The 27920-nt window shown below is 52.2% G+C and overlaps 1 protein-coding gene, 1 non-coding gene and 1 pseudogene across 2 annotated transcripts in view; 2 read left to right on the top strand and 1 right to left on the bottom strand.

The window, feature by feature from the left end:
• LOC140645579 (antigen WC1.1-like) overlaps positions 1–2341 on the bottom strand; it is an 8481-nt gene extending 6140 nt beyond the window's left edge. The window contains 1 exon segment of the mRNA XM_072849043.1: positions 2260–2341. Within this exon segment, the coding sequence (XP_072705144.1) occupies positions 2260–2341 (82 nt within the window).
• A 14157-nt stretch (positions 2342–16498) lies between these two features.
• On the top strand, positions 16499–17452 carry LOC140645578 (olfactory receptor 5AP2-like; annotated as a pseudogene).
• An 8670-nt stretch (positions 17453–26122) lies between these two features.
• On the top strand, positions 26123–26194 carry TRNAA-CGC (transfer RNA alanine (anticodon CGC)). Its single transcript has one exon. It is a non-coding gene; the product is annotated as a tRNA-Ala (tRNA).
• Positions 26195–27920: the final 1726 nt, after the last annotated feature.

The following is a 27920-nucleotide window of genomic DNA, read 5'->3' as shown; positions in this document are numbered from 1 at the left end:
TTGAGACATCCCTCAGAGTCAAACACTGGGGCAGAGGACCCAGGCCAGCTGGTGGGACTCTGAATCACTGGATAGTTTCCTTGTATTTGTCAAGACAAGGCCATGAGCACCTGCTCTAGCTGGAGCTGTCTGAGAATGGGCTTGGCTGAGAGGAAGCAGCTGTGGCAAGAGCTCTGGGACTTGGTGTGTAAAGAGTGTCAGTAGGAAACTGGTTTCCTCTTTATTAATCACGGCTGCGGAATTGGGTATCACTGAGCCTCGGAGGAGGATGGAGGTGATCGTGCAGCAAAGGTCCCTTCTCAGGGCTGGGGTGTATGGCCAGAGATGGAAACGGCTGGTGTGTGGGACTGGTCTGGGACAATTTTCCTAGGGCAGCTTCCCTGGGGTGTGCAGGGAGCATGGCACAGACCGAGCCCCTCTCTTCTGCACCTTTGGTGCCTTGCTTCCTTCATTTTGTCACCTGGCTCTGCCTTGTGAGCACCCTGCTGTGTGCTCCTTCTCCTGCACACTCACACAGCTTAGCTCTACGCTGGTGTTTCCTCTTCCAGGACTTTTCCAGCCCAGCCCCAGCTCCAGCTCTCCATTGGACCTCCCCTGGCCCCATGGCAGTGCCCACCACAGGGGGCTGCAGCACTCTGGGCACTCAGCCACAGCTCCCGGTTGCTCTGAAGGGTACAGCAGCTCCTGGAGGTCACACGCGAGGTCAGCTCTCCCCACCAGCCCCAGAGCTGCTGCTGGCCAAAAGGGCAAGCGGAAACAGAGGCCAGTCAATCTCTAGCTCTGCTGCATTCATATTGTAGGTTGTCCCTACCCCCAACTGCATTTGCACCCTCCTCTTGCCCCACCAGCCCCTCTCCCTAGGACAGCACAAGAGTCCTGGCCCTGGGACTCCTCAGGCACCTGCCGCATCTCTCCAGTCTCCCTTTGCCATGCCCACTGGGTCCACACTGACTCCCCATGGCACTGCAGAGTCCTTCTTTGTGCATACCTTGATTTTGTGCTTTGCTTTTGGGGTGTTTGAGGGTGTTTCACTTGGTGTGCCTCCATTCACTCCCACCCCACGCATGTCTTGACCTGTTTTCTCCCTGACCGCTCCAAATTCATTTCCATGAAGATGGCTATACGCCATGAGTCCTGACATATGTGCACAAGCCTGAGGAGGGAATGGGGAGCTCATGCACCGTCTTACGCCCACAAGAAAGCCTTTAAAACCAGAACTTCTGGTCCAGTGGAATGAAATGGTACTATGAGCTTAACCCCAAACACAGTGAGAACATAAGGAGAAAAAGACTTTTTGAGAGACCACTTCCTTGGACATTTTAGTGGCAGCCACTTGGGAGGAAGAGGCCAACTTTCAGGCACTGCAGCCAGGAGATCCCTTTTATTGAAGAGCTGCTCTTAGACAGGTCACATCTGAGACAGTATGGTGCTAGGGTCCAGACCAAACAGGATAAAGACTCAAGAGAAGTATCAACCTAGAAAATTATACAGAAGTAGATTACAGGGAAAAAAGCAGACTGCTGGCCTTAGAGAAGCTCCGGGAAATGTGACGTGCTGGGAGGCAGGCTGTTGTCAGTGACGCCATGTCCATTGGGTCAGTTTCCATAGGGCATCCCTTGAGCTCCTTGTTCCTCACGCTGTAGATGAGGGGGGTTGACTGCTGCAGAGCACCACCGAGTACAGAACTGACACCACCAGGTCCAGGGATGGGGAGGAGATGGAGTGGGGGCTTCAGGTAGGCAACCATGGCAGTGCTGATAAACAGAAGAGACTATGGCCAGGTGAGGGAGGCACGTAGAAAAGGCTTTGTGCCGTCCCTGCTCAGAAGGGGATCTTGAGCACAGCCACTCAAGATCTGCACATAGGACATGACAATGAACACAAAACACCCAAATGCAAAACAACCACTAACCACAATAAGCCCAGCTTCCCTGAGGTAGGTGTCTGAGCAGTGAGAGCTTGAGGATCTGGGGATTTCACAGAAGAACCGGTCCACGGCATTGCCCTTTGCAGAGTGGTAGTGAAAATGTATTGGCAGTGTGGAGCACAGCGTAGAGAAACCCACTGCCCCAGGCAGCTGCTGCCATGTGGACACAAGCTCTGCTGCCCACGAGGGTCTCATAGTGCAAGGGTTTGCAGATGGCAATGTAGCGGTCGTAGGCCATGACAGTGAGAAGAAAATACTCAGCTGATATAAAAAATAAAAAGAAAAGACCTGGGCTACACAGCCTTCGTAGGAGATGGCTCCTGGTGTCCCACAGGAATTGGCCAGGGCTTTGGGGACAGTGGTGGAGATGGAACCCAGGTCGAGGACAGAGAGGTTGAGAAGGAAGAAGTACATGGGGGTGTGGAGGTGGTGGTCACAGGCTACGGTGGTGATGATGAGACCGTTGCCCAGGAGGGCAGCCAGGTAGATGCCCAGGAAGAGCCAGAAGTGCAAGAGCTGCAGCTCCCCGTGTGTCTGCGAATGCCAGGAGGAGAAACTTGGTTATGGAGCTGCTGTTGGACATTTGCTTCCTCTGGCTATGGGGCCTGTCCAAGGAGGAAAAGGAAGTGAACAGTTAGGACACACAACTCTCAGCAAATCCCTGCTCCTTTTCTCACAGAAACTCCCCCTGCCAGCCTGTCTCTCTCCTTCCAGAAAGACCTTCCATGCAGCTGCCTGGCCAGAACTCTCTTTTCTGCTAGCTGAGGGCCCAATGGGGAGCAGGGGATTCTGCTGTGGGCACCGGAGGAGTCAGTCCTGCTCTGCACCAACAGGCAGAGAGAAACCAGGAGTGATCTCTGTTTAAATCCACTCAAGAAATCAATGCCATTTCACAATTGTCCCTCCCAACTCACCCGACTGCAGAGGAGAGCTGTGGGGTTTGGTTTGGTTTCTTTGCTCCTGTTCCTTGTCCCACCTGAGGGGGTTTGTGGAAGGCAGACATCCTTGGCCTTTCTGCTACACTACAAGCGCTACCCTGAGAGCTCCTGGCAGGCAAAGGGCTGGACCCTTAGTGCACACGGAGGAGAGATGGTCTGTCCCTCAGTCTTGCTCTCAGCTGCCCTTGGCTCAAACCTCTCTGAGCCACAGGATGGTCACACTCAGCTCTTGCCCTGACGGGAAACTGGATACTGGAAAGGAAACTGGATAAGCCAGTTGCAAAATGCAGACGATCTCCACAGTCCCCTCCCCAGGAAGAGCTGTGAGCTTCTGGATGCCCTGAAGATGGGGTGTCCTGAACAGAGAGCCAGCTTTATCCCCACCCTATGGACTGCATTGCCCAGACCCCCCAGGCTAGAAGAGGCCTTGGGCACCTTGCTCCCATGGACACAGCTGCATGGCAAGACCTGCAGGGTCAGTTGCTGAGCTGCTGCTGCAAAGCCCATCCCTAGAGAGCCTGAAAACAGCAGCAGCAGGGGCAGGTGGAGAAAGCAGGAGAAATACCCCAGGGCTTCTGCCAAGTGAGGCAAGGCCAGGGAGGGAGAGATGGGCACTCAGGAGAGTCTCCTCTGCTGGAGCTCAGGCTGCAGAGGAGGCAGCTCCTGCCCTGGACCCCAGCACCTTGAGGGCAGAGGCTCTGCTGGGTGGGAGAGGAGACTGACAAATTTGGTAGGGGAAAAACATGTTCAGTGAAGGGCTGACAGGGAGATGCCCAGCTCCCCCCTCCCAGCCTTTGCTGTCAGCACTTTGCTCTCACTACCGCTCTGTGTCTCTGCTGCCTGGATCTGTCCCTGCCAGGAGCTGCTTCTCTGTCCCCATGTCTGCTACCTATCAGTGCCCACAGACCAAATCCCTCCTGCTCTGTGCTCAGGTCGGCCTTGCAGAGCCCTCCTGGCAGCAGGACACTGCCCAGGAGCATCTCAGAGAAGAAGCAGGTCAGATAAACCACGAGGATTCCACACAAGTGATGGGGCTTTCATTAGGCAAAGGAACTGGTGAGGGGACTGAATCAGCTTCCTCACAGACCTACTGACCTCTCAGTCTAATGCTGTAGAGGTCTCAGTCTCTGTGCACACCTCACAGCTCCATTGCTATATTCCCCAACAAACTCAGCCGGAACTGGAAAGCACAGGCTTCAGAAAGCACCTTTCCTTCCACATAGCACCTGCCTTGAGGTGCTTCTGAAAATCTGCCTCTGGCAATGTCCTGAAGTGATGTGGAGCTGTGAGCAGCCCTGACCCACGCAGCAGCCTCTCCACAGCAGAGGGACTGTGCCCTGACGGGGGCCGCTCCTTCCACCCACACCTTCTCCCTGCAGCGCTGTGCGGAGCCACCCGGGCAGGCTGAGTGCTGGTCCTGGCAAGTGTCAGAGTCCCTGCCCTGGCACACAGCCCCCTGGGCGCAGGGACCCTGCTCTGAAGGTCCAGCCCTGGGCAGCCCTGCCTGCACACCCGGCTTCACACCCCTGCAGCCATCCCCGGGAGAAGGCAACTGTCATTACCTGTCCCTCTGACAGTGCAGCAGGGAAGCCCTGCTCGGGAGCAGGTCCTACCCCTCTACGTTGGAGAGAGATCTCTGTAGGCTGTGACAGATTTATCACACCCCTTCCAGGAAGATCATGTCCATTGCCGTGCAGTGAGAGACTTACAGTGGAGAGGCTGTGAAGATTGCTCCTCCAGTGAGCTCTCAGCCATCCACCCAGCCCAGACCGCCTTTAACCTCTCTCTGCCCTGCTTGTCTCCACTCAGTGCTTGCAGGCAGTGCCCCTCAGCCCTGCGGTGCTTTGCAGAGGAGCTGCTCCTGGGCACAGCTGTCTCTCCTTATCTCTTCCTGCTTGCCATGCACTCCCTGCATCCCAGGAGCCTGGAACAGCTCAACAGCAGAGGACCAGCCCAACGTGTTGTAATGACCTCTCTGGTGGCTTTGGGGCCAAGTCCATGAAGCTCAGACACTGAGAAGAAGATGAGGAAACCCTCTGAAGAAGTCGAATGCAAACTGCAAAGTTTCTTTGAGCCTTAATAGGTCCCACTGAGGGACATTACTGACAAAAGCCTCCCTGGGGACTGGCTAGAGCAGAAAACTGGAGGCAGAGATGACAGGCAAAGGAAATGTAAAGGTGGCTGTGATGCCGAGTAAACCTTAATGTGTCCCATTAAGCCAAAGGGCCGAAGCCCTGACCCCATTAACCAACTGACCCCAGCCCCTGGGAAGGGAGATCTTGTCCCTCACACGGTGCTCAGGGCTCTTGCTGGGGCCGTGTGATGTGGGGATGTGTGATGCCAAGGGCAGGACTCTGCTGCGACACCTCCCAGGCTCCTGGATGTGGACAAGGAGGCAATGAGGCCCTAATGCTAAAAGGATAAGGTGTCTCCTCAGAGGCATCAGTGGCAGAGACAACAGCCACGTTGCCAACGGCAGAAAGAGCTCCTCTCTGTTGGGGGCTTTCCAGCCTTTCTACATCCCGCTCTCATCTCCCCCACAGGCTGTCCTATGGTGTTGCATCCCCTCTGCCTCTTTCCCTGCAGGGCTGTAGGCACCCACCCTGCTACTGCACCTTGCTCTCACCTCAGCATCTTCCTGCCTTTACTGGAATCTCTCCAGCCTCCCTGGCTCTTCCTTAAAACACAAAGCCTGGGGCTGACCCAGGGTGACCTGTTGCACAACAGCACTGCCCTTGGAGTGACATTTCTTTCTCCTCATGTCCACTCTGGATGTCCCAAGCTGCACTTTGTGGCATTATTTCTTTCTCATGCTGTTTCCCACTACAAAGAAGAGCTCTGCCATCTCTGAAAGCAACCTTCTGGCACTCTCAGGCTACTCCCATATTGTCCAGAGTCTCCACTATGCTGGGCCAAGGAAGCCCATGTCCCTCAGCCATTCCACACAGTCATGTGCACCAAAACACACCAGTTGTTCTCCAGGTACCCAGCCCCCTGAGCTGGAAGACAGGGACAGGGAGCAGAATGAAGCCCCACAATCCAAGGGGAAATGTTTAGTGTCCTGCTACACCACTTAGGCACACACAGGTCTATGGGGCCAGATGGGATCCACCCAAGGGTACTGAGGGAGTTGTTGGAAGTGCTCACCAAGCTACTTTCAATCTTTTATCAGCAATCCTGGCTAAACCATGCAGGTCCCAGTTGACTGGTGGTTACCAAATGTGATGCCAATTTAAAGAAAGAGGTGAGAATGGGGATCTGGGGAACCACAGGCCTGTCAGTCTGACCTCAGTGCTGGGGAAGGTTATGGAGCAGATCATCTTGAGTGCCATCATGTGGCACATACAGGACAACCAGGTGATCAGGCCCAGTCAGCATGGGTTTATGAAAGGCAGGTCCTGCTTGACTAACCTGATCTCCTTCTATAACAAGATGGATGAGGGATGAGCGAAAGACTGTGCATGTTGTCTATCTAGACTTTAGTGATGCCTTGGACACCATTTCCCACAGCACTGTCCTGGAGAAACTGGCTGTTCATGGCTTGGATGGGCGTATGCTTCGCTGCATAGAAAACTGGCTGGATGGCCAGGCCCAAAGAGTGGTGGTAAATGGAGTTCAATCCAGTTGGTGGCCGGTCACCAGTGGTGTCCCCCAGGGCTCAGTACTGGGTCCAGTTCTGTTTAATATCTTTATCAATGATCTGGATGAGGGGGATTGAGTGCACCCTCCGATTGAGTGCACCCTCAGTAAGTTTGCAGACGAAACCAAGTTAGGCAGGAGTGTTGATCTGCTTGAGGGTAGGAAGATTCTACAGAGGGATCTGGACAGGCTGGATTGATGGGCCAAGGCCAGCTGTATGAGTTTCAACAAGGCTTATGCTGGGTCCTGCACTTGGCTCACGCCACCCCCTGCAACACTCAAGGCATGGGGAAGAGTGGTTGGAAAGCTGCCCAGCAGAAAAGGACCTGGAGGTGTTGGTCGACAGCTGGCTGAATATGAGCCAGCAGTGTGCCCAGGTGGCCAAGAAGGCCAAGAGCATCCTGCTTTTATTAGAAATAGTGACATCAGCAGCACTAGGGAATTGATTTTCTCCCTGTACTCGGCACTGGTGAGGCCGCACCTTGAATACTGTTTTCACTTTTGGGCCCCTCACTACAAGAAAGACATTGAGGTGCTGGAGCGTGTCCAGAGAAGGGCAACGAAGCTGGTGAACGGTCAAGAGCAGAAGTCTGATGAGGAGCGGCTGAGGGAACTGGGGATGTTTAGCCTGGAGAAAAGGAGGCTGAGGGGAAACCTTCTCGCTCTCTACAACTACCTGAGAGGAGGTTGTAGCGAGGTGGGGTCGGTCTCTTCTCCCAGGTAACAAGTGATAGGATGAGAGGAAATGGCCTCAAGTTGCGCCAAGAGAGGTTTAGTTTGGATATTAGGAACAATTTCTTCACTGAAAGGGTTTTCAAGCATTGGAACAGGCTGCCCAGGAAAGTGGTTGAGTCACCACCCTGGAGGTATTGAAAAGCCGTGTAGATGTGGTGCTTAGGGACATGGTTTAGTTGTGATTTGGTAGTGTTAAGTTAACAGTTGGACTCAATGATCTTCAAGGTCTTTTCCCACCAAAATATTCTATGATTCTATGACTAATTTTTAAGCATCTGTTCTACAGACTCACAGAGCTACTGCAATGGTCTCCTTCCAATTTCCCTTTAAACCTTCTCTTGACTTTGATGCCCACAGCAACCTCATCTCTCTATTACTTGTAATACTGAAATTAAGACACTCAGATAAGTTCCTGATGGTTGTAGTCATGTAAAAATCCTTTGGAAAAGTCTAAGGAAAAGAGAATCCTTAACAAAGTTGTTGGGCAACAAAATGGAAAAACAGAGGGAAGGGAAGAAAGGGGCTGTCTGAGTGTAACCAGGTTGCTAGTCCGTACGCTTCTCTGATGGAGCCCTGCACTTGCTCACTGCCTTGTGCTCTCATCAGAGCCTATTTCCAACTACCTTCTGTGTAGGTGCACTTTCTGTTCTTAGTGGGCATGTGTGATTGGTAGTGAACTTCAAGCTGGAATCACCAGTGAGTAGGATAGGAGGTCTGTGTTCCAGCAACTGGAGCAGGGCTGCAGACATCCTGGACTCCAATGCCTGGGTGCATGCAATGGGGGAGCCCATGAGGATGTGGGTCCAGGTGCTGGATAGAATGAGTGCCTAAGGCAGAGCTGGGTCTTCTCCTAGAGAGACTGATGGGCTGGAGAAGGCTTACTAGCTTCCTCCTTCCCACTGGCAGCACAAGACTCACGAGGTCCTGCTGACCATAGGCCTCAACGCTGCACGAGCTGAGGAACTCGTGGAGGAACAGCATGGAGCAACTTGGCAAAAAGGGCTCTAACTCCTTGCCGGGCCTGGCTCTCCAGACTGTACCTGCGTAGGTTGATCAGGATACACTTCTTCAGCTGCCACCAGCATTGGGTAGGCACCAGTGAGGAGCCTCAGCTCCCTTCAGTCAGGGAGCAGTCTCTGGAAGCAAGTCATGTTGTAGAGGAAAAAGGTGGCCAAGGTGTCTGGGAGTCACTATCAGAATCCAGGTGTGAAAGGAAAAATGCTCTTGTTTTTGACAGAAAGAACAGTTCATGTGGAGTCAAAGTGTGGGTCAGATCTTAACTAGAGCCAAAAGTGAGTGTGAATATCATCCAGGTTAGAAAATCCCTTCAGGTGCACTGGCTCAAACAGATCACTCACAGAATCACACAATCACACCAGTAGGGTTTGGGAGGGATCTCTGGAGACTGTCTTGTCCCACCCGTCTGCTAAATCCCCTTCAGTTTAATGTGCCCAAAGGATGGTGGGATCTACTGAGTGATGGCTGCTCATGGGTCCCTCATTCCCCTAGTTCTGGCCTCATGCGGAAGGGAAGCCACCCACAGCTGGGGCACATCTGGAGCAGGACTCCAGGTGCACTCATAGATGGACCTGCAGAGACCCCACCAGGAACAGCTGCAACCTTACAGTTATAAAAGGACTCTGCTTGTGAATAAACCATCACTCTCCAGTGATGTATACGGTTTCACTCTTCTGATACAGGTGGATGTATGTAGTATGGACAATTACTCACGCTCTCCATGTTCTTCACGTCCCCCGATGAGAGCCCTTTACAAACAGCGTGCTGTGGTCAAAATGGGTCTCGAGATGTGGGAAGAGTGGCTAAACATCTCTGTGTGACAGCTCATCACAAAGTGATACGTTGGCTGGAAGTGCAGACATGAGTACATTGTTCCAGGGAGACTTGTGAGGAAATGGAGAGAGCAGTGGGTTCAATCAGCCCCTGCTCTACACCTGCTGCGTGCACTGGGAAATGAAGAAATGGGTTGAAATGAGAAGGGATTTGGGGCCCAGCTTAGACAAGTGCAGGGTCATCCAGTCCACTGAGAACTCGGGCGATCAGGAAGAGGCTGATGGGCAGAGGCTTGTGCTCTGCCGAACAGTGCCAGAGGACGGGGCTGGGCTGCCCACACTGAGTGCAAAGGAGGTCCTACTTTCATGAGCTCTGTGGAGAAAGGTGGACTAAGAGCCTGCTCTGTACTCAGGGAGAGGGAATGTCTTCTTCAATGTCATCAAGGAGGAGACTCCCCGTGCCTTGAAGAATGAGACTCCTCTCTCTTACCTTTAGAGGAACAATTCCATGATGAAAACAGAGGCACCTTGCCTTATTTTAGATGCAGCTCAGATAGGCAGAGAGGCCTTCACAATGTTGACAGTTTTAATGCGGAAGCCTCAGGACATCTGCTTCCTGTTGGACTGGAAGGAGACAGGCCTTGGACAACAATGTCTAACCTCTGCAAATCTCCCAGAGGGCTGCAATGCAGAAGCTTGATGTCAATTTGTCCCTCAGGGCTCCCCTTGCAAGTGCAAGTGCATCTCTGTTGAGCCTCTTGGTCTTTAGGAAATGGCTGAAAATAGGTGGAACACAATAAAGAGAACAATAATGGCTTTATTTCTCTACCAAGTGGCACTTACATCTCCATTAACTTCCTGCTGAGAACAAACACATGCCTGAAATTAAGTCCAGTTTAACTGTCTCAAAGTACCCCTCTTCTAATTTGCTACAAAATCTAGAATACTGGTCAGAAAAGTAGTTTTGAGTAACAATGCCCTTGTCTCTGGATCACCTGTGGTGAAATAAATGTCCAGGCCTTGACACAATGCTCTCAGACCCAATACTGCAGCTAATCTAGCAATTCAGTGGAATTAGCTTATTCAAACATAGGCTTTTGTATCTTTAGTGTCTGAAAAGATGAGCTCATTGCCTGGCCTCCTTTGATAGTGGGGAGGAATCAGCACTCCAGAGGGTGATATCATCCCCTCCTATAGTGGTCTTCAGGAGAACTGTACTTAGCATAGACTCGGCAGCTTAACTTGGCAGCTTAATTTTTCAGTCTCTAGTTCCAGGTGCACTGAGCCACATGCTGGGCAACATGTGGTAATTTGCACAAGCGAAGGACTCTTGCTCAGCAGGGACCATCCTTTGAAGACATGAGGATTACAGCTGTACCTTAAGGTCTCTCCAAAACTAAACAGAAACACCTCCTCTTCTCTAATTCTTGTCAAATTGTTGCCATTTAGTAATTTTCCTGGCTTACTTTTCACTCGTGGCTTGCAAGACAAAGACGCTCTTTTGGAAAGAGAATCAAAACCAGGATTTGCTCATTCATGTAAATGAGAAGATGGGATTGTCATTCCATGTGAGACATTTGGTTTTGCCTTTGATCTGAGAGAGTTTTCTTGTGTTGTTTAAATAACTTCCTCTCAAGCCATGGACACACGGAAATACATAGGTTGTTACATCAAGCTGGCACACATGTTACTAAGCCAGAAAAATAAGATGGATGAGTGTAGTCTTAAATGCCAAAGTTAGTGGGATGAATCCTATCCCATCCAAGCTGGCAGAGTGCCACCAATGCTTCTTCACTGAAGAGATTTTGGAATCACAGGTGGACATTTAGCTTAGCTGTCTTAGGCATGTTATTGTGATACATCCTACCCAAAGTCATTTGTGCACTAATGGCTCTCACATTTTTAGGTAGATAGCTTCGGTTTGACGGACTCTCCACTCATGCCGCTATGCAGCAAATATGGGAGGTCCTTGCGTTGCTCTAAGGGCATGTTCTCCAGACTGTTCACCTTCTTCACCTCATTCACACAAGGGAAATGTCCGGCTGCAGCTGTGGGCATAGCTCATTCAGGAATGCGCTCCTTAAAGTTAAGGCGCAGATCACTCCACGAGATGCTCCTTATAAGGCCTAGGAACAAGATCGTGCCAGCTGCTGCTTCCTCTACTCTATGCAGAAGCCAAACTGTATTTCATGCCATACATGCATACAGAACCTCCTTACTGTCAGCCTACAAAACAAAACAAAGCACACATTACAGCCCTCACTTGTTTCATGTCCTCTGAGTGGAAGAATCACAGAAATATAGGACTATGTCTCTGGGCTGCAGAGAATGATAGAATCATAGAATCATTCCGCTTGGAAAGACCTTTAAGATCATCAAGTCCAACTGATGATCTATTCTGATCCAGTTCAAACCAATTCTTTCTTTTGTACAGCCGGGAGGCTAGTGCATGTTCTGTGGGTTGCCAGTGAACCAAAGACAAAACCCCTTTCAGTCAGCCCAGACAAATTTTACCTTGAAAGGACATCCTTCTTTGGATTTATGAGACTGACTCATTGCAAATGGCTTCTGTGGAGACATTTACAACTATCTGAGATGAACCCCTCCCAGATCACCTTTTCTGAGACACTCCTCTTGCTTCCTTCTGCTACCCATGGGAAGAGAAAAATTTCCCTTTTGTGATTCATCACGTCCTAAGGTGGGTGACTAAATGCTCACCACTTAACGGATCTCTCTCCGCTGACCACAGAAAAGGGCCTCACATCACATGCTGAATTTAGAGACCAGATGTGAGCTTACATCTTAATATAGAGTGAGTTCAGACCTGAGATTTTTAACTTAATTCAGACTATTGCTTTCAGATTCATCTGATAAGTGATCTGCTTTCTAATCTTTTTTCCATTGGCCAAGAGGACCATGTGTTCATCTGGAGGAAGAAAGATGATCCCTGGAGAGAAACATATGATTGGAGAGTGATTGCAGCTGTCCACATGAAGTGGGTTGAGTTATACTTCCTGAATAGCTTTGGGGGTACTGGGGGGGTATTTTCTTCCTGCTGAATCAGAAGTGAGGCTAGATGATGAGGCCAGGAGCAGGTGTTGTAATAAAGATGTCTGTAGCTGGACAGAAGAGAACTCCTCTGTCAGGCAGCAGCAAGAGCGGCGCTGCTCCCTACAGGAAGGGGAGCTGGAAGCTGAGGGAGACACCATGGCTGTCAGCACAGGTGCCTCTCCAGCCAGGCCCCAGCCCCACAGTATCTGAGCAAGGCAAGCAGGACAGGCCTGGGGATGGTGGCCTGCAGTGAAGCCAGGAAGTCAATCCATTGATTAGGATGAGGTTCAGGTCCAGCGATGGCCAAGCAGGCCCATAGTGATAAGGCAGTGCCAAGATCAAGCCAGGAAGTCGGTCTGCAGTGGAGGTCCAGATCAAAGGGCTCTGTGGCCAGACGAGAGCATGGGCATGGGCATGGGCATGGGCATGGGCATGGGAGAGTCAGAGGCTGATCTGGAGACCAGCACTCCTACAGCACAGGGTAGGGTAGGGACTTAAGGCCTAGAGCTCCTAGGCCATGACTGTGGATGAAGGCATCAGCTGAGGCTGATCAGGGTCACTGAGGTTAATTAATTCCCTCAGGCCTCTGACAACCCCCAAACTTCAAGAGCTGTTGAACTGAGTTCATGAAGCCAAGCAGAGAAGTAGGCCTGGGGGGAGATAAAAGAGAAGGATTTCCTGATGTTTGTTTTGCTGAAGACTTGGAAGAAGACAAGCCACTTTTGACCCCCTGAGTAGCCAGTGTCAGCTCAGTCTGCAGGCCTGGAGAAAGAGTCTCTCTGAGCATTCTGATCCTCAGAAGTCCTTGTCTCCAACCTGGGACATTATGGCCTGGATGGTATACAAGACTGGATGAAAACCTGGCTGGATTAGTGGTCCCAAAGGGTAATGGGGAATAGTCCACACTCTACCCGAAGGCCAGCTACAAACAGAACTCTCTGGGAGTCTGCTCTGAGACCTCTCCTGGTTACTAGCTTTACCTATGACCTGAGAAGGATTCAGGATGGACCTCGTCAAGTTTTTGGATGACACAAAACTGGAGGGATGCAGTCACTGTGTTCAACAGGCAGACTGCCATTTCCAGGAGCTAGACAGCAATGCCAATCCCTTTGGCACTGGAGGACTAGACCAAAAAGAAATGTCCCCATCCATCCTGACAGAAGGAAACATGGCACAGACTAACGCTCTAGAATGGTGACAGATAGAGCAGATGGACTGACTGGGTAGCAACTCTGCTGACAAAGATCTGCAGACCTTGGTGAACAGTAGGTCAGCCTGGATTCAGCAGTGAGTCCTGACAGCACGGAAGGCTAACAGCACTTGGTGTTGTATCAACAGGAGAGTAGGCAATAGACAGGCTCATTAGACCAGCACTCATCCGATCACATCTGGAATACTGCACCCAGCACCCCACCACCCTGTACAAGACAGACACATAGAAGCTTTCATGAACTCAGCAGAGACCACTAGATGGTCAGGGGCATAGTGCACCTGAGCTGTGAGGACAAGCTGGAGGCAAGTGGCTCTTGTTTAGCTTGATGAAGAGGCAGCTTGAAGAGAATGTACCAGCAGCCTTCCAGAACCTAAGAGGAGGTTACTGAAAAGGCAGAGCTGCTGGGCTCTTTACAGAGGTGCATGGCAGAAAGACAAAAGACATGGTCATAACCTGAAAGAGGGGAGATGCTGACCTGGAACAGGAAGAACATTGACCGTGAGGACAGACAGACCTTGGACCAGGTTGCCCAGGCAGGCTATGGAATGTCCATGCTTTGAGGTTTTCAAGAACCCACTGGACACAGCACTCACCACCAAGTCTGACTTCACTGGATACCATGCTCTAGGCAGTTGCTTACCCCAGATGACGTCCCAGGGTCCCTCTCTCCCTTTGCATTCAGTGGAGAGACCAGGGAGTCTACGTGTCATGAGGTGCAAGTCAACAGAGCTGAGAGGTATCATGGCCTCTTGCTCCCCTTGCCCTAAAGCCAGAGCAAAGGAGAACCCTGTGCAGCATTCCTTTAAGAGGGTGGAATCCTAACTGGCAGTCTAGATCAGTAGCTGAGCTCCCTTTAGCCCCCAGCAAGTTAGGCACCTTTGCCCCTGGGAGAGGTTTGGCTTTCCTCTCTCCTCAACGGGCAGAGCCTGGCACCCCTGAGGGTGATTCATCCTGTCCCACATTGCCAGTCTCTTCAGCTTGGAGGAAATGCCTCCTTTCTCCCCACTGGCCATTCCTGGAGTCTGGAAGGAGCAGCTGTGGCACATATCTCGTTGGAGTTCTGCTCCATGAGTGTGAAGAGCTCATGGCTCATTCCCCTGGCTCATTTCCTCTCTTCCATAGAGCACAGAGGTCCAGGGAGGGTAGCTCAGGGCTTCCATCCCCACAGGGCTTCAGTTGCACAATGCTCACTTTCTGCGACACAAAGAGAACTCTGAGCTGCAGCAGGAACCTTCAGGAGACTCTTCTCTAAACCCAGCAGGCACTGCAGAGCTGGTGACATTCAGGTGCTGCTGAAGACTCACAGAAGGAGATGCTGACAGTGTGTGAGGGCAGAGCAATGGCCGAGTCACGGGTCAGGGGCTGCAGCAGACTTGGAAAGGGGAGGATGGAATGGGGAAGAGGCAGAGGATGGCACCCAGCCCTTGCCTTTCATCCTCCATTTCCTCCAAGGAAAGGTTATCACATCATGCTGGGGATTACAGGTAGGTGCTGGATTTGCTGAGGCAGGTGGGCTTAACGTGCCAGTGGCTCTTTGCACAGTGGCAACTATGAAGCGAGACCATGTGGCTTGGTACAGTCCTGTCCTGCATGTCTTCTCATTCCAGCTCACTCTTTCCTCTAGAGACCCTCCCTGTGTCCTTGACACTGCTGAACAGAGATACCGGCAGCGTGGTTGTCACTACAGTCAGAGCTGTGGGGCATAAGCTAGTGGGCACTCACACACCTCAGTGGATGTGAAGAGGTTGGGGCAGAGTGTATGGGGCCAGTGTGCCAATACATGTCCCTTATTTTCTCAGCTCTCTGAATCTCTCTCTGTCCCTTTCTCCATCTTCTTGTATCGTAGGGATCAATCTCAATCCCCAGCTATCTCACAGTTGTCTCTCAGCCATCAACGTGGCATGTGATTTGCAGAGAGCAGTGAATCTGAGGCACCCTGCCCATGGAAGCACCTTCAGGAACAAGGCATCCCAGTGTAGGTTGGGTGGATCACTCAGTAAAAGGGCTCCTCCATCCCAGGAACTCTCTGGGCTGCCTAGGTGCCTGCCTTGGCCATCTCCATGTCGCTATAAAAGGTATCCAGTTTGAGACAGGGAATCATCGGGACAGTGTTTTGTCTGGAGCCGACCGTTATTAATACCCAAAGAGGAGGCGTGGGCAAAGCGCTCTCTCTTTCAGCCACAGATGTTTCTTGGGCAGGCAAGCAGGCATGTATCAGGCATTTACTGGAAACCTGTGCTTGATCATGATCCTGCCCTGCCTCAGCCCCCACTCCCCCTCGGGACACAACTCTGTCTTCATTGCAGTGCTGAATAGGGAGCCCTGAGAACTCAGATGGGAATACTGAGGTCCAGGTGCTGTGCTGCTGCAGGGAGGCAGCCCAAATGCATTCAGAAACTGAAGGAGAGGAGGAAAAGATGTTCAGCCAGCGGTCATCACCCCTGTCCTTTTCGCCTCCTCCTCATGCAACATCGCCTTTCCTCATCTGGCTTAGACAGCTCAGGTAGCTCTTCTCTGGAATTCACTTTTCCCTGCCCTTCTCTCCCAAGTCTTCACATCTGCTTGTAAGTCTCCTGTCTAACAGATCCTTTGCAGTGCCTTCAACTACCAAGCTAGTAACTCCTGGCCACTCTTGCTCAGTGGAAAGAGATGCACTGTCCAGGGACAGAACGGGCTCATCAGAAAGCAAATGCTTCAGGAGTTGAGACCACTAATCCTGTTTCGTGTCCATTCTTCCTCAGTGTGAAGAAAGAGTCTATGGCACGATGCGTTCCCCTAAAGGCTTTTTGCATGATGGGGCTTTTCCTGTCTGGCCCATCTTTCTGCTGCTTGAAACCAGGACTTGGCTAACGCCTATGCTGGGTACTACTGGGAAGAACTTCAAGCGTCATAATGTAATGTGAGCAAATGAACCTTCTCTTTCATTCCACAGAAATAGGCACCTCATTGCGGCAAATAATCGCTCTAATCAGAGGAGGTTCTTCTAAGAAGAGTACTTTGGCCCTCTTGAAGAACCTGTTCCTGCCCTTTCATGAGGAATGGAGCCCCTAAACCAAGTGTGAATTCAGGCAGATGAGGGAAAACCTCCATGTTGTCTCTGGCAGTCACTGCTTCCCAGTTCCTTTTTGCAACAAACACAGAAGCGCATGCCCTGCCTCAGGTTCCTTTCCTGCCAAGAGGGGAAAAGAAAGTCCTACAGTGCTTCATGGAGAAAGAGGAATGGGGCAACCGGACATCACCAGTGGAGTTCCTCCTGCTGGCACTGCGTAATGTCCCCAAGCTTCAGATGTCTCTCTCCTCTCTCTCATCATCTACATGGTGATCATGTTTGTTAACATCCTCATTGTTGTGCTGGTGGTGGCAGATCAGCACCTTCACACTCCCATGTCGGTCTTCCTGGGGAATTTCTCCAGTGAGGAAATGTGCTATACCTCCAGAATCCTGCCCAGGCTGCTGGCCAGCTTCCTAAGCAGGGACAGAGCCCTTTCTGCCCAAGGCTGCATGACACAGTTCTTTTCTTTGGCAGTTTTGCAGGTACCGAGTGTTATCTGCTGGCCACCACGTCCTGTGATCGGTACTTGGCCATATGTCAACCCCTGCTCTATGCAAGCCTCATGAACTGGAAGCTCTGTCTCCAGCTGGTGGCTGGCTCTTGGCTAGCAGGATTACTGATGTCTCCCATAGTCACCGGGCTATTTTTCAAGTTACAGTGCTGTGGTCCCAATGTAATTGATCATTTCTTCTGTGATTTTGCCCCATTGCTAGAGCTTGCCTGCAGTGACACCACTGTGCTGACAGTGGTTCCTTTCATCGTCTGCTTTCTGGATGTAGTCTTCCCATTTGTATTCCCATTGGCATCCTGTATCTGCATCATAGCTGCGATCCTGAGGATCCCAGCCACCATGGGGAGGCAGAAGGCCTTCTCCACCTGCTCCTCTCACCTCATTGTGGTGACTCTTGTCTATGGTACCCTCATTGTTGTCTATATGATACCCAGAACAGCCTCACTGAGGCAGGTCAAGAAGACCTCTCCTTTTTCTACACCATCCTCACACTCATGGTCAATCCACTCCTCTACAGCCTGTGGAACAGGGAAGTCAAGGGGGCTCTTGGAAATGCACTCAGAAAAACTGTGGCCTGCATCGAGAGCTCATACTAGTTGTGATCCACCAGGAATAAACAGGTTGTGGTTGTGTCAAGTGAGGACAACTCGTAAGTGCATATTTTGTGTGCCAGGCATATCTTTACAAGTGCAGAATCTTGGGAGTGTTTGGGGAATGAGAAGTGGGAGAAGAGCATTTGTGTCTTAAAGAAGTATAGGTCCGGTGTTGAAGAGTGTAAAAACATTCCCGGCCTTTCTTCTTTCTTTCAAGTAGACACAACTGGGATGCTGCAAGTGGGAGCTGTTGAAATGCCACACCTGCCCAGGAGTGGGAGAAAACTTACTCTAGACATGCTGATTTCTCTTCCGTTACCCAGCCAAGCTGAGGGGTGGGATTGTTGCATGTCTGGGATTCCTTAGGGCATCTCCAGATTGGCAGTGCGAAGTGGGCAGCTGACTCAAGCCCTTCCACTGGCCATGTCTAAATGCGAGTAGATGAATCCCATTCCTCGTGTTCTCTGGCCTTTCTAGCAGAGGAGAACTGTGAAAGCTAGTCTGATAGGGTCAGCCCCTCTGAAAAAAAAGTAGATCCTTCCTCAGAAGAAAGACACACAAGCTGGGTCTCAGTTTCCCCATTTTTTAAACATAGACATCATTACTTCCCCATTCTTTCCTTCTCATAATCTCACCCCCCCTCCAACAATGTAATTACTTATTTGTTTCCCACTGGCTGACTTAGATATTGCAAACTGAGTCCTCCTATTTTCTTCTTTCTTGCAAAAGAGAGCAAGGCCAGCTCATGGGGCATGACTGAGCACATCCAGCCCAAGCAGCGGGGTTTCCCATTTCCTCGGCTGAGGCATGTGCACAAGATGGAAATGTTTCCATCATCCTTGATTTGTGCAAGGGCCCTGACATACTCCCACAACACACTTATTCCTCCTCCACCCACACACATCAAGTCCTTCCCACTTCCAGGCTCAAATCATGGTTGCAAGAATTTGCTGCACTTCAGAAAAGGCCTTGAGCTTCGTGAATCTTCCTAGTGCTTATGGGAATCTTCCTGGCTCCCTCCAGATCTGATGGGGAGACTTCCTTCCTGTAAGAAGGGCTTTATGACAAACTTTTATGAAATGTCTGTCTTTCTGTGATTCTGATGTGTGGACAGAGTAGACAGAGAAAAGAAGGATGTACACCAAAACGGATGCTGAGTGAAGTGCCAGTAAGAACCAGGTGAGATACCCCCATGGCTGTGGGTACCTGGCAAGAAGTCTGTACCGAGAAGGGATCCAAGCTCTGCCACTGTGGAGTGGGGAATCAGCAGTGTCCATGCCACCTGGGGATGCAACCAGTGACTTTTCAGAGACCACCCTTCATCTGAACTGCTTTAGAGTTGCCCTTGAGGATGGGGTATGAGGGCTTACATTGCAACTACTGAGTGAACTGGCATTGCCCAGAGTGGCTATCACAGATGCAAACTTCTATGTTGCAGCTATTGAGATTTAGGCAGATTCATGTTGGTGGGTTGTTTGTAGGCTGTTTTGTGTTGCTTTTTCTTCTTCTTTAGATACTGATCATCTTAGGAAAATCACCCAAGCACCTGAAGGATTGTTGAAGGTTTACTGCCAGAAGCTCCAGCCAAGTTGCATCTCAACAAATGAGATGCCAGAGGCCAAGGGGAGGATGGTTTGGGCACTGTCCTGGGATGTGGAAAACGGAAACGTGCTCCCCTCTCCCTGACCCCTTGGCCCCAGTGAGGGCTGTGAGGAACTCTGCCAACTAGAGATCCTCTGAAGTCACAGGGGTGTCAGGTAACTTACATCTAACTGCAGCCAATGTGGTCCTGACAGCTCAGCATTTGAGTTTCCATTTGAGTCCAAGTCATTCCAATTCACTCTTCCTCCAGCTTCACTCTGACACTGGCTGTTGTGTGAAACAAGTGTCCTGGCTCTCCAGGCAGCATGGGCAAAAGCTTCATACCTGAACTGGAACTTTTCCCTTGGCTGGAAAAGTGAATGCAGCAGGCTCGAGCCAAGAGGCCCAAGGAACAAAACTTCCCATAGGGCCAGCTACTGAAAACATCCCACAGGCTGTGGGACTTCACTGACAGAGAATTTGTGAGTCTAGACAATACAGCTTCCCCTAGTTTCCCCTCTCTCTTGGCTCACGGCATTTATGTATTGAATCTGCTTTGCCACTTGGAAACTGTGTCTTTGAAAACTAGCTCAGAATATATTTTAATTTCTTTCTTAGCCCAAAGGAATATGCAGCACTGAAGTGTGTTTCCATATGTGGAGCAGCTTTGCACAATGTCTGCTCAAAGAGGAGAAATATCTCAGCCTGCAATTGGAAAGGGGTGAAGCTGTGGGGATTAATGTGTTGCTTCAGATGATATTTGGTATGCATACAATACAAAAAGGTTGTGAAGGTGAATGAGCATGAGAGAAAGAGGAAAACTGCCCATCCAATGGAGCTCTGCAGAAGGAGGATGGAGCCGTACATAGCATGAGGTGATACAAGTGGGATCAGCATGAAGAGAAGGCTTTTGTAGGAAAGGCGCTGCAAGGGAGTGCCTTGATTTCACCCAGCTAAAAAACAGAGATTGGGCGGTGTGCTGAAGTGCCGGGCAGAAGTGCTAAAAGGCTACAAGACCTTCGCTGAGAAAAGGTTGGAGGGATTTGGGTTGCAGAGATTTGAGGTAGTCCTTTCAAGGTGTAAGCAGGCTGAGCTTTGGAGACAAGGAAAAAGAAAGAAGCTCTCAAGGAAATTTTGGCATTAGTTGTACCCTCTCTTCTCCTTGTTATCAGGTGAAGATTACAATATTGTCCTTAAGTCATCTATGCTCCATATCTATTTACCCTCCTTTTTTGAGGAGGGGGAGGTGGAATAGAGGAGTAGTTTCTTTTTGAAGCAAAGGTGGCCAAAAGACAGATCCTGGGTTAGTGAGAAGGCACGTGGAGGAGGAGGAGGTGAGGTAGGAGGCAAGAGGAGGCAAGAGCAGAAATCTGGAGGAGGTGTAGGAGGAGGCATCAGGAGACAAGAGGCAAGAGGAGGCAAGAAGAGGAGGAAGCAACAGGATGCAACAGTAGGAGTAAAAGGAAGAGGAGGCAAGAGGAAAAAAGGAGCACAGGAGGCAACAGGAGGCAAGAAGAGGAGCAGGCAGGAGGGAATGCAACAAGAGGCAAAGGAGGCCACAGGAGGAGGAGGAGGCAACAGGAGTCACCTCTTGTTTTCTTGGCCTCCTTTTGCCTCCTGTTGTCTCCTCCTACTCCTCTTGCCTCATATTGTCTCCTCCTTCTGGTACCTCCTGTTGCTTCCTCCTGCTCCTCCTCCTCCTCAACCCCCTGTCGCCTCCTCTTCCTCCTTCTGTTGCCTTCCCTTGCCTCCTCTTGCCTTCTTTTCCGCATCCTCTTCCTGTTGCCTATTGTTGCCCCTTGTTGCATCCTAGGCCTCTTTCTCCTTTTGGCTCCTCATGCCTCCTGTTGCCTCCTCCTCCTTCTCCTACTCTTCCTCTCCTCTTCTTCCTCCTCCTTTTCTTCCTCCTCCACCTCCTCCTCCTCCTCCTCCTCCTCCTTCTCTTCTCCTCCTCTTCCTTTTCCCCTTCCTCCTCTTAGGCTTCCTTCTCTTACTGTTGCCTCCTCTTGCCTCTTTTGGCCTCCTCCTCCTTCTCTTCCTACTCTTGTGGCCTCCTGTTGCCCCACCATCCTCTTGCCTCCTGCTGCCTCCTCCTTCTCCTCCTCTTCTTGCCTTTTCCTCCTCATCATCCTTTTCCTCTTGCCTCCTCTTTCCTCCACTTCTTCCTCCTCCTCTTCCCTGCTCTGCCTCCTTTTACCTCCCTCTCTTTCTCCTGCTGTTGCATCCTGTTGCCTCCAGCAGCCTCCTTTTCCTCCTCTTGCTCTTACCTCCTGTTGCTCATTGTTGCCTCCTCCTCTCCTCCTCCTCCTCCTCCTCCTCCTCCTCCTCCTCCACATTCTCCTCCTCATCCTATTGTCTCCTCTTGCCACCTGCTTTGACCTTTCCTAATTCTCCTCCTCCTCCTCCTCTTCTTCCTCCTCCGCCTGTTACCTTCTGTGTCTTCCTCCTCCTCCTTTTGCCTCCTATTGCTTCTTCCTTCTTTTCCTCCTCTTCTTGCTTCCTTCCGTTGCCTGTAGTTGCCTGCTTATTTTCTTGCCTCCTCCTCCTGTGTCCTCCTGCTACCACCTGTTGCCTCCTCCTTCCCTTCCTTCTCCTCTTCCTATTGCCTCCTCCCTCCCCTTTTGCCTTCTGTTGCCTCCTCTTCCTCCTCTTGCCTCCTGTTTCCTTTTGTTGCTTCCTCCTCTTCACCTGCTCCTGGTGCCTCCTCTTGCCTCTTCCTCCTCCCCCTCCCCTTGTCTTCTCCTGTTCTCTCCATCTCCTTCTCCTCCTGCTTTTCCCTCCTCTTTTGTCCTCTTGCCACCTCCTCTTCCTCCTGTTGCCTTCTGTTTCCTTTTCCTCCTGTTGCATCTGGGTACCTTCTCTTTTTCCTCCTCTTGCCTCAAGTGGCCGCCTCTTGCCTCCTTTTGCTTCCACCTCCTCCTCTTAACTCCATTTGCCTCCTGTTGCGTCTTCCTCCTACTCCTCTTTCCTCCTCTTGCGTCCTTTACATCCTGTTATGTCCATCTCCTTTTCCCTCCTCTTGCTTCCTTTTGACCGCTCTTGCCTCTTATTGCCTCATTCTCCATTTGCGTCCCATTGCCTCCTCTTCCTGTTGACTCCTCCTCCTCCTTTGCTTGTGGCCTCTGTTGCCTCCTCCTCCTCCTGGTGCCCCCTCTTGCCTCCTCCTCTTTTTAATCCTGTTGCTTCTGTTGCATCCTTGTCCTCCTCTTGCCTCCTCCTTCTCCTGCTGCCTCCTGTTGCCTTGTCCTTCTTTTGGAAGAGGCTGAGGTACTGAAGGCCTTCTCCACCTCCTCTTTTACTAGCAAGACCAGCCTTCAGGAATACCAGGTGCCAGAGATGAGGGGGGCAAGTCTGGAACCAGGCAGACATAGCAGCCCTGCTGGAAGAGGATCAGGTCAGGGAATTCTTACGCAAACTGGACATACAGAAGTCCACGGGCCTTGATGGGATGTACCCATGAGCGCTGAGGGAGCTGGCAGATGTCATTGCGACGACACTCCCAAGATTCTTTTACCGAGCATTGAGATGGGGATGTGCCCGAAGACTGGAAGAAATCAAATGTCACTGCTATTTTCAAGGGCAATAACGAGGACCTGGGGAACAAGAGATGAGTCAGCCTCTCCTCGAGCCCTGGGAAGGTGATAGAGCAGCTAATCCTGGGAAATATTTCCAGGTAGATTGTACTGGTTTTGGCTGGGATGGAGTTAATTTTCTGCATAGCAGCCCGTATGGTGCACTGTTTGGAATTTGTGACCAACGCAGTGTTGATGACACACCAGTGTTGTAGCTATTTGTGGAAGAGTGCTTTCACAGCATCAAGGTCTTCTCTGTTGCTCTCTCTTCCTCCCCAGCAACTAGGCTTGATCTCTCAAAGAGGGAGGACCAGGGGACGTCATTTAGCAAGGCAAAGATTTACACTGTGCATTCGTGTCCATGTCCAGGTTTTGATAGCGAGGAGGCTGCATGTGTGGCCTCTGTGAGAGAAGACCAAAGGCTGCCTCCATGCCAGACAGGGCTGGGTCCAGCCAGCTCCAAAAGGGACCCACCGCTGGCCAAAACTGAGCCCAGCAACAAAGCTGGTGGAACTTGTGTGAAAATGTATTTAAGAAGGGGCAAAACTGCTAGAATGGGATAGGAGTTAGGGGGAAAAAAAGTGTGAGAAACAGCCCTGCAAACACCATGGTCGGTGAAGAAGGAGGAGGAGGTGCTCCAGGCACCAGAGCAGATATTCCCCTGCAGCCCATGGAGAATACCACAGCACAGCAGGTATTTTCCTGCAGCCTATGGAGAAGAGCATGGCGGAGAAGGTAAGCCCTGCAGTCCGTGGAGGACACAATGCTGGACATATCAGATGATAATTCCTGAAAGAACTGTGGCCTGTGGAGAGCCCAGAGTGGAGCAGGTTCATCTTGAAGGACTGTAGCCTGTAGGAGGGACCCCATGGGAAAAGTGTGAGAAGGAAGGAGCAGCAGGCAAGAAGTGTTCTGGACTGACCACAACACCAATTCCCCATGGCCTAGCGCTGCTCAGAGGGGAGGAGGAAGAAGAGTTGGGAATAAAGGAGTGAAGTTGAGCTGGGGAAAAAAGGGTGGGGAGGAGGCCTTCCATGGGGAAGGAGATAAGGTCTTCCAACAGCCCCATACTTCTTCCACCCTCAGCCTTTGCCGTTACACGTGCCTGGCCGGCCCACCTGCTTTGCCACTGTCACGTTTGGACTGAAATCCCACACGTATTTTGGCACGCCCAGTGTAAGCTGGCCTCCACCCAAACCTGGAGCCCACCTCGCCATGGAGGCAGGGACAGGACGGGTCCCTCTGCCCAGGGCTGAGAATGGCTCTTCCCTGGGAACCTCCCCGAGGAATGCTCCTCATGTGTGTCAGCCTGTGGCCTGGCAGGGGTGGAATTGGGACAAGGGCTGAAGCAGCTCAGCTGGCAGAGCATTAGAATGAAGATCTAAAGGTCCCTGGTTCAGCCCTGGGCTTCTAAAGTAGTGTCCTCCCTTAGTCTTTTGCAGAGCCTGTCTGCCTTCTTCCAGCCGACCCTGGCCCTCCTTGCTCCTTCACCTCTTGCCAGAGCACTGCCCCTGCACTGTAGCTGCAGATCTGTGGGTTGGAAGGAGCCTTCCTCTTGCTCCACAAGTCCCCAGCCTTCCCCTCAACAGGACTCTCCATTCAGTGCTTCTTTGGGGTGGTCTCCATCTGTCCCTCCTTCCCTGCTCCACAGCAATTGGGACCTTTCCTTTTTGGGGTCTCTGCAAAGACCTTGTCTCTCTCCTCTTTGTCATTCTTCATGGTGCACAGACTGCTCCCATCCTCACACACATCCTTCACCTGGACCTCAGCATCCAGACCAGAGCATACTGCCTGCGGGGGAGGCCACTGTCCCCCCAGTCCCAGGGAGAGGCACTCCCTGGAGCTGAGGCCTGAATGGCAGCATCCTCCCTCCAGAGGTCTGTCACAGCGAAACCTCTGATGTGCCAAGGTCAGCTGACAAAGCCGTGCCCAAATAGACTCACCCACCAGACTGCACTGTCTAGACCAGCTGCAGCCCCTCACAGCCATCAGTCCCTGCACAGAGGAAGAAAGACCTGCTCATGAGCTCCAACAAGCTGCTGGGCTTCCCTCTTGAAACCTCTTGCTGCTACAGAACCCTGCTCACCCCTCAGGAACACAGTGACAGCTGTGACCCAGGACATCTCCCTCTGTCTCCAGTCTCAGCCTCTCCCCAGTCAGGCCAAGGAATGGCACATACTGGACTACCGTCGCACAGAAACGTGCATCTTCTAAACCTGTGCAGTTCTGCTGCCTCATCACTGGCTCCTGTTGAGGTATGCACCTGCAAAGAAGTTTGGCTTTTGTTGTGACTGAGCACAAGTGAGAGGTGGTGAGAGGGAGAGACTGTCTGTCCAAGCACAGTTACTGTCTTGTTAGCTCTGAGCACGAGCTTGAACATGCTTGGCTGCAGGGGTAGTGCCTGCAGGATTATCACTGCTCCAGAAGAGTCCTTCTAGGCCTTTCTTGAGCAAGAATGGGAGAGTGAATGCTGAGAATGGGCTTTGGTGCCACATGTTACGTGGCATGGTTTAGTTAGTGTTAGTTTTATGGTTGGACTCGATGATCTTAAAAGTCTTTTCCAACCTATACAGTTCTGTGATTCTGTGATTCTCTGTGCAAAGCAGAAGAGGTGAGCAGTCCATCCCCTTAACTCCAGTCATCCACTCCAGAAGTTCACAGGCACTGTGGTCTGGTGTTACTTCCCCCAAACCCTCTATGCCAGGCAGGGGCTCAGCAGAGAAAAATCTATGGCATTGGGCAACACAATTGTCCCAGCTGTGCCACCATGAGGACACCATCCCTGCATGTGGTCAAACCATCAGCCTTTGAGTTAGCAGCTGAACACACTCACCCACCCTGCCACAGAGACCCCAGCCAGGGCTGTCCCAGGGCACTGCTTTGCTGCCAGGACAGTCATCAGTGGTGAAGGAATGGGAAGGTCCCTGAGCCCAACCCACATGCCCAGCCCCATGGAGATGGAAGCCTGCTCTTCAAGTCACTCCAGGGATGCTGGGGAACAGAGGGCTGCAGGGGGAGGCCTGTGCCTGGAGAAGGGGATATAAGATTTCTGCCACCACGTCCCCTCCACAGCATGCCCTGGGATGCGATCGGAGCCTGCGGGCACCTCACCCCAGGCAGGGCATTTCCCTCACCCTGTTGAACTGCTCCTGCTGTGGAGTTGGGGACACATGTGGCACAGAGGGGTGTTGCCCTGGGTGGCAGAGGAGGCTCCGGGGAAGGGGTTTTCTCCTCTCCATCGACGCACCCTGGAGTGGGCCAGAGCGTGGGAGCAGCACCTGCAGCAAGAGCCTCCTTCTGCCCCATTGCCCTGCAGAGGCGTTGAAGGGGCAGCACTCTGCAGTGCAGCCCTGTGCCAGGATCAGGCCCCAGCACAGAGGCAGTCCCAGCTTCCCCATCTCAGAAAGGTTCAAGTGCTGTTTTCTGCAGAGGGTCCCTGGGCAGGCACGGGGACAACAGGACCGTGCTTGTCATAGACACATCATGGGAGGAGAGTGTCTCTCCTGCTGGCAGGTGCCAAGGGGATGTAGCTCAGTGGCAGAGCGCCTGCTTCGCATGTGGGAGGTCCTGGGTTCAATGCCCAGCATCTCCAGGGGTGCTTTTGCCCTGACTCCCCAGCCTCAGTCAGGTGCGGGCTGGAGCTCAGGCACTGGTCCTCTGCAGGGCTTGGCTGTGAGGTGAGGAGGGCCGTGGGAGGGCTGTGCGCAATGCCTCTGCTGAGCCCCCTCTTGGAGGAGAAGCAGGCAGCTGTGCTGGACCTGAGCTCAGGTCCCTGCCCTGCACCACAGACCCACCCCACCCACCGCCCAGGGACAATGCTTGGCACCAGAGTGTGTCTGTGGGGAGACCTCAGGGAGGGGACAGACGTCACCAGCACCCTAGGAATCATTTCTGTCTGCACTGAGAGATGTGGTGTGAGGGTGCAGGTCCAGCCCAGGTGTCCTTTGGGACCAAGAACACACTGCCCTGGTGGCTTTCGTGGGGTCAGTGTCTGAGATTGTCCTGTCTCCAGGTGGAGATCCCATACCACGTGGGAAGCACGCCTCTGTGCCAGCAGGTAGGGCTGTCTGAGTTGGATGAGCCTGGGCAGGGCTGTGGGACTCCCAGCTGGAGGAATGCCACTTCTTACCCTGACCCTGTCTCCAGGTCCTTTTCCTTCCACCATCAGCACTGGCTTGAGCAGAGCCTCAGCTCAGGGCCCCTGGAAGTGCTGAGGCCAGGCACAGCCCTGCAGAGGTGGGACTGGTGGGGCCAGTGCCCCCCTCTTGTTCCTGGGGTGTTTGGTGCCTCTGTCAATGCTGTGCTGGTGGGATCAGGGAGGCACAGGCCTGTCCACAGCCGTGCACAGGTGGGGAGGGCCGGATGGTGCCTCGGCTGCTCTGCCAGCAAAATCACCCGCAACCAAACTGGAGTGTGGGACATGGCCTTTCACTGCAGGGTGCCCAGCCCCCAGGAACAGTGAGCCCAAACTAAGAGCAATGAGCAGCAGCCCTCTCCTGTGGGCTTTCCACAGCCATGCTCTGCCAACCATGGGGCAGCACTGCTGAGAGTTGGGGGTCTCGTTGTGACCCCCCTGCGGCAGGTCCTCAGGAGCTGCAGGAGCCACCACAGATGTGGGGCATGGTGACAATGCTGCTTTGCTGCAGAGAATGGACGCAGCCTGCAGGGCCAGACTGTTCAGGTCCCCAAATGCCATGAAACGGGCTCTCTCTGCTCAGCTGTGCTGCCCCCTCAAGCACAGCCAGGCCTGCGGCTGATCTCCCCAAGGAGGAGGAGGCAAACCCCTGCCAGGTGCCAGAGCAAGGGAGAAATATTACACCTGTGGGAGGGCAGAGCTGGTGGGGAGGTGGCATGGGACAGGCCCTGGGCTCTTCTCCCTGCTCCCCACTTGGGGCACCTTGAGTCTGCGGGTCAGTGGCCAGACTGCCCATAGGCCCCCACCATCCTGTGTTCAGAAGATAACACTCCCCTCTTCTTCTTTACTTCTCTTTTCTACCTCATTTCTCTGAGATGCAGGGCTGGAGCTTTCTCCCCAGTGGGAGCTTTCCAGGGCAAGGATGCTGTGTTTGCAATGCCCATGAATGTCAGCCATCACCGTGGGAGTCTCGCCCTGGGAACGCTGCTCTCCTGTGGGGGCTGCCAGCAGGAAGGCTGCAGGATGTGGAGCAGAGGGATGTATGAGCCTGGGCATCCTCCCCTTCCCCCCAGGGTCACCCATGGGGGTGGAGGAGCTGCCAGCAGGGAATGGGGCCCCGCTGAAGTGGGAGAGGATGTTGGCAAGAGCCGCCTCCTCCCCTCTTCTCCTCTTGGGCCAGAAC

The sequence above is a fragment of the Ciconia boyciana genome, chromosome 35, assembly GCF_034638445.1.
Source record: "Ciconia boyciana chromosome 35, ASM3463844v1, whole genome shotgun sequence".
Lineage (NCBI taxonomy): Eukaryota > Metazoa > Chordata > Aves > Ciconiiformes > Ciconiidae > Ciconia > Ciconia boyciana.
Note: the sequence above shows the minus strand (reverse complement) of the source record. Positions and strands in the feature narration are given on the sequence as shown.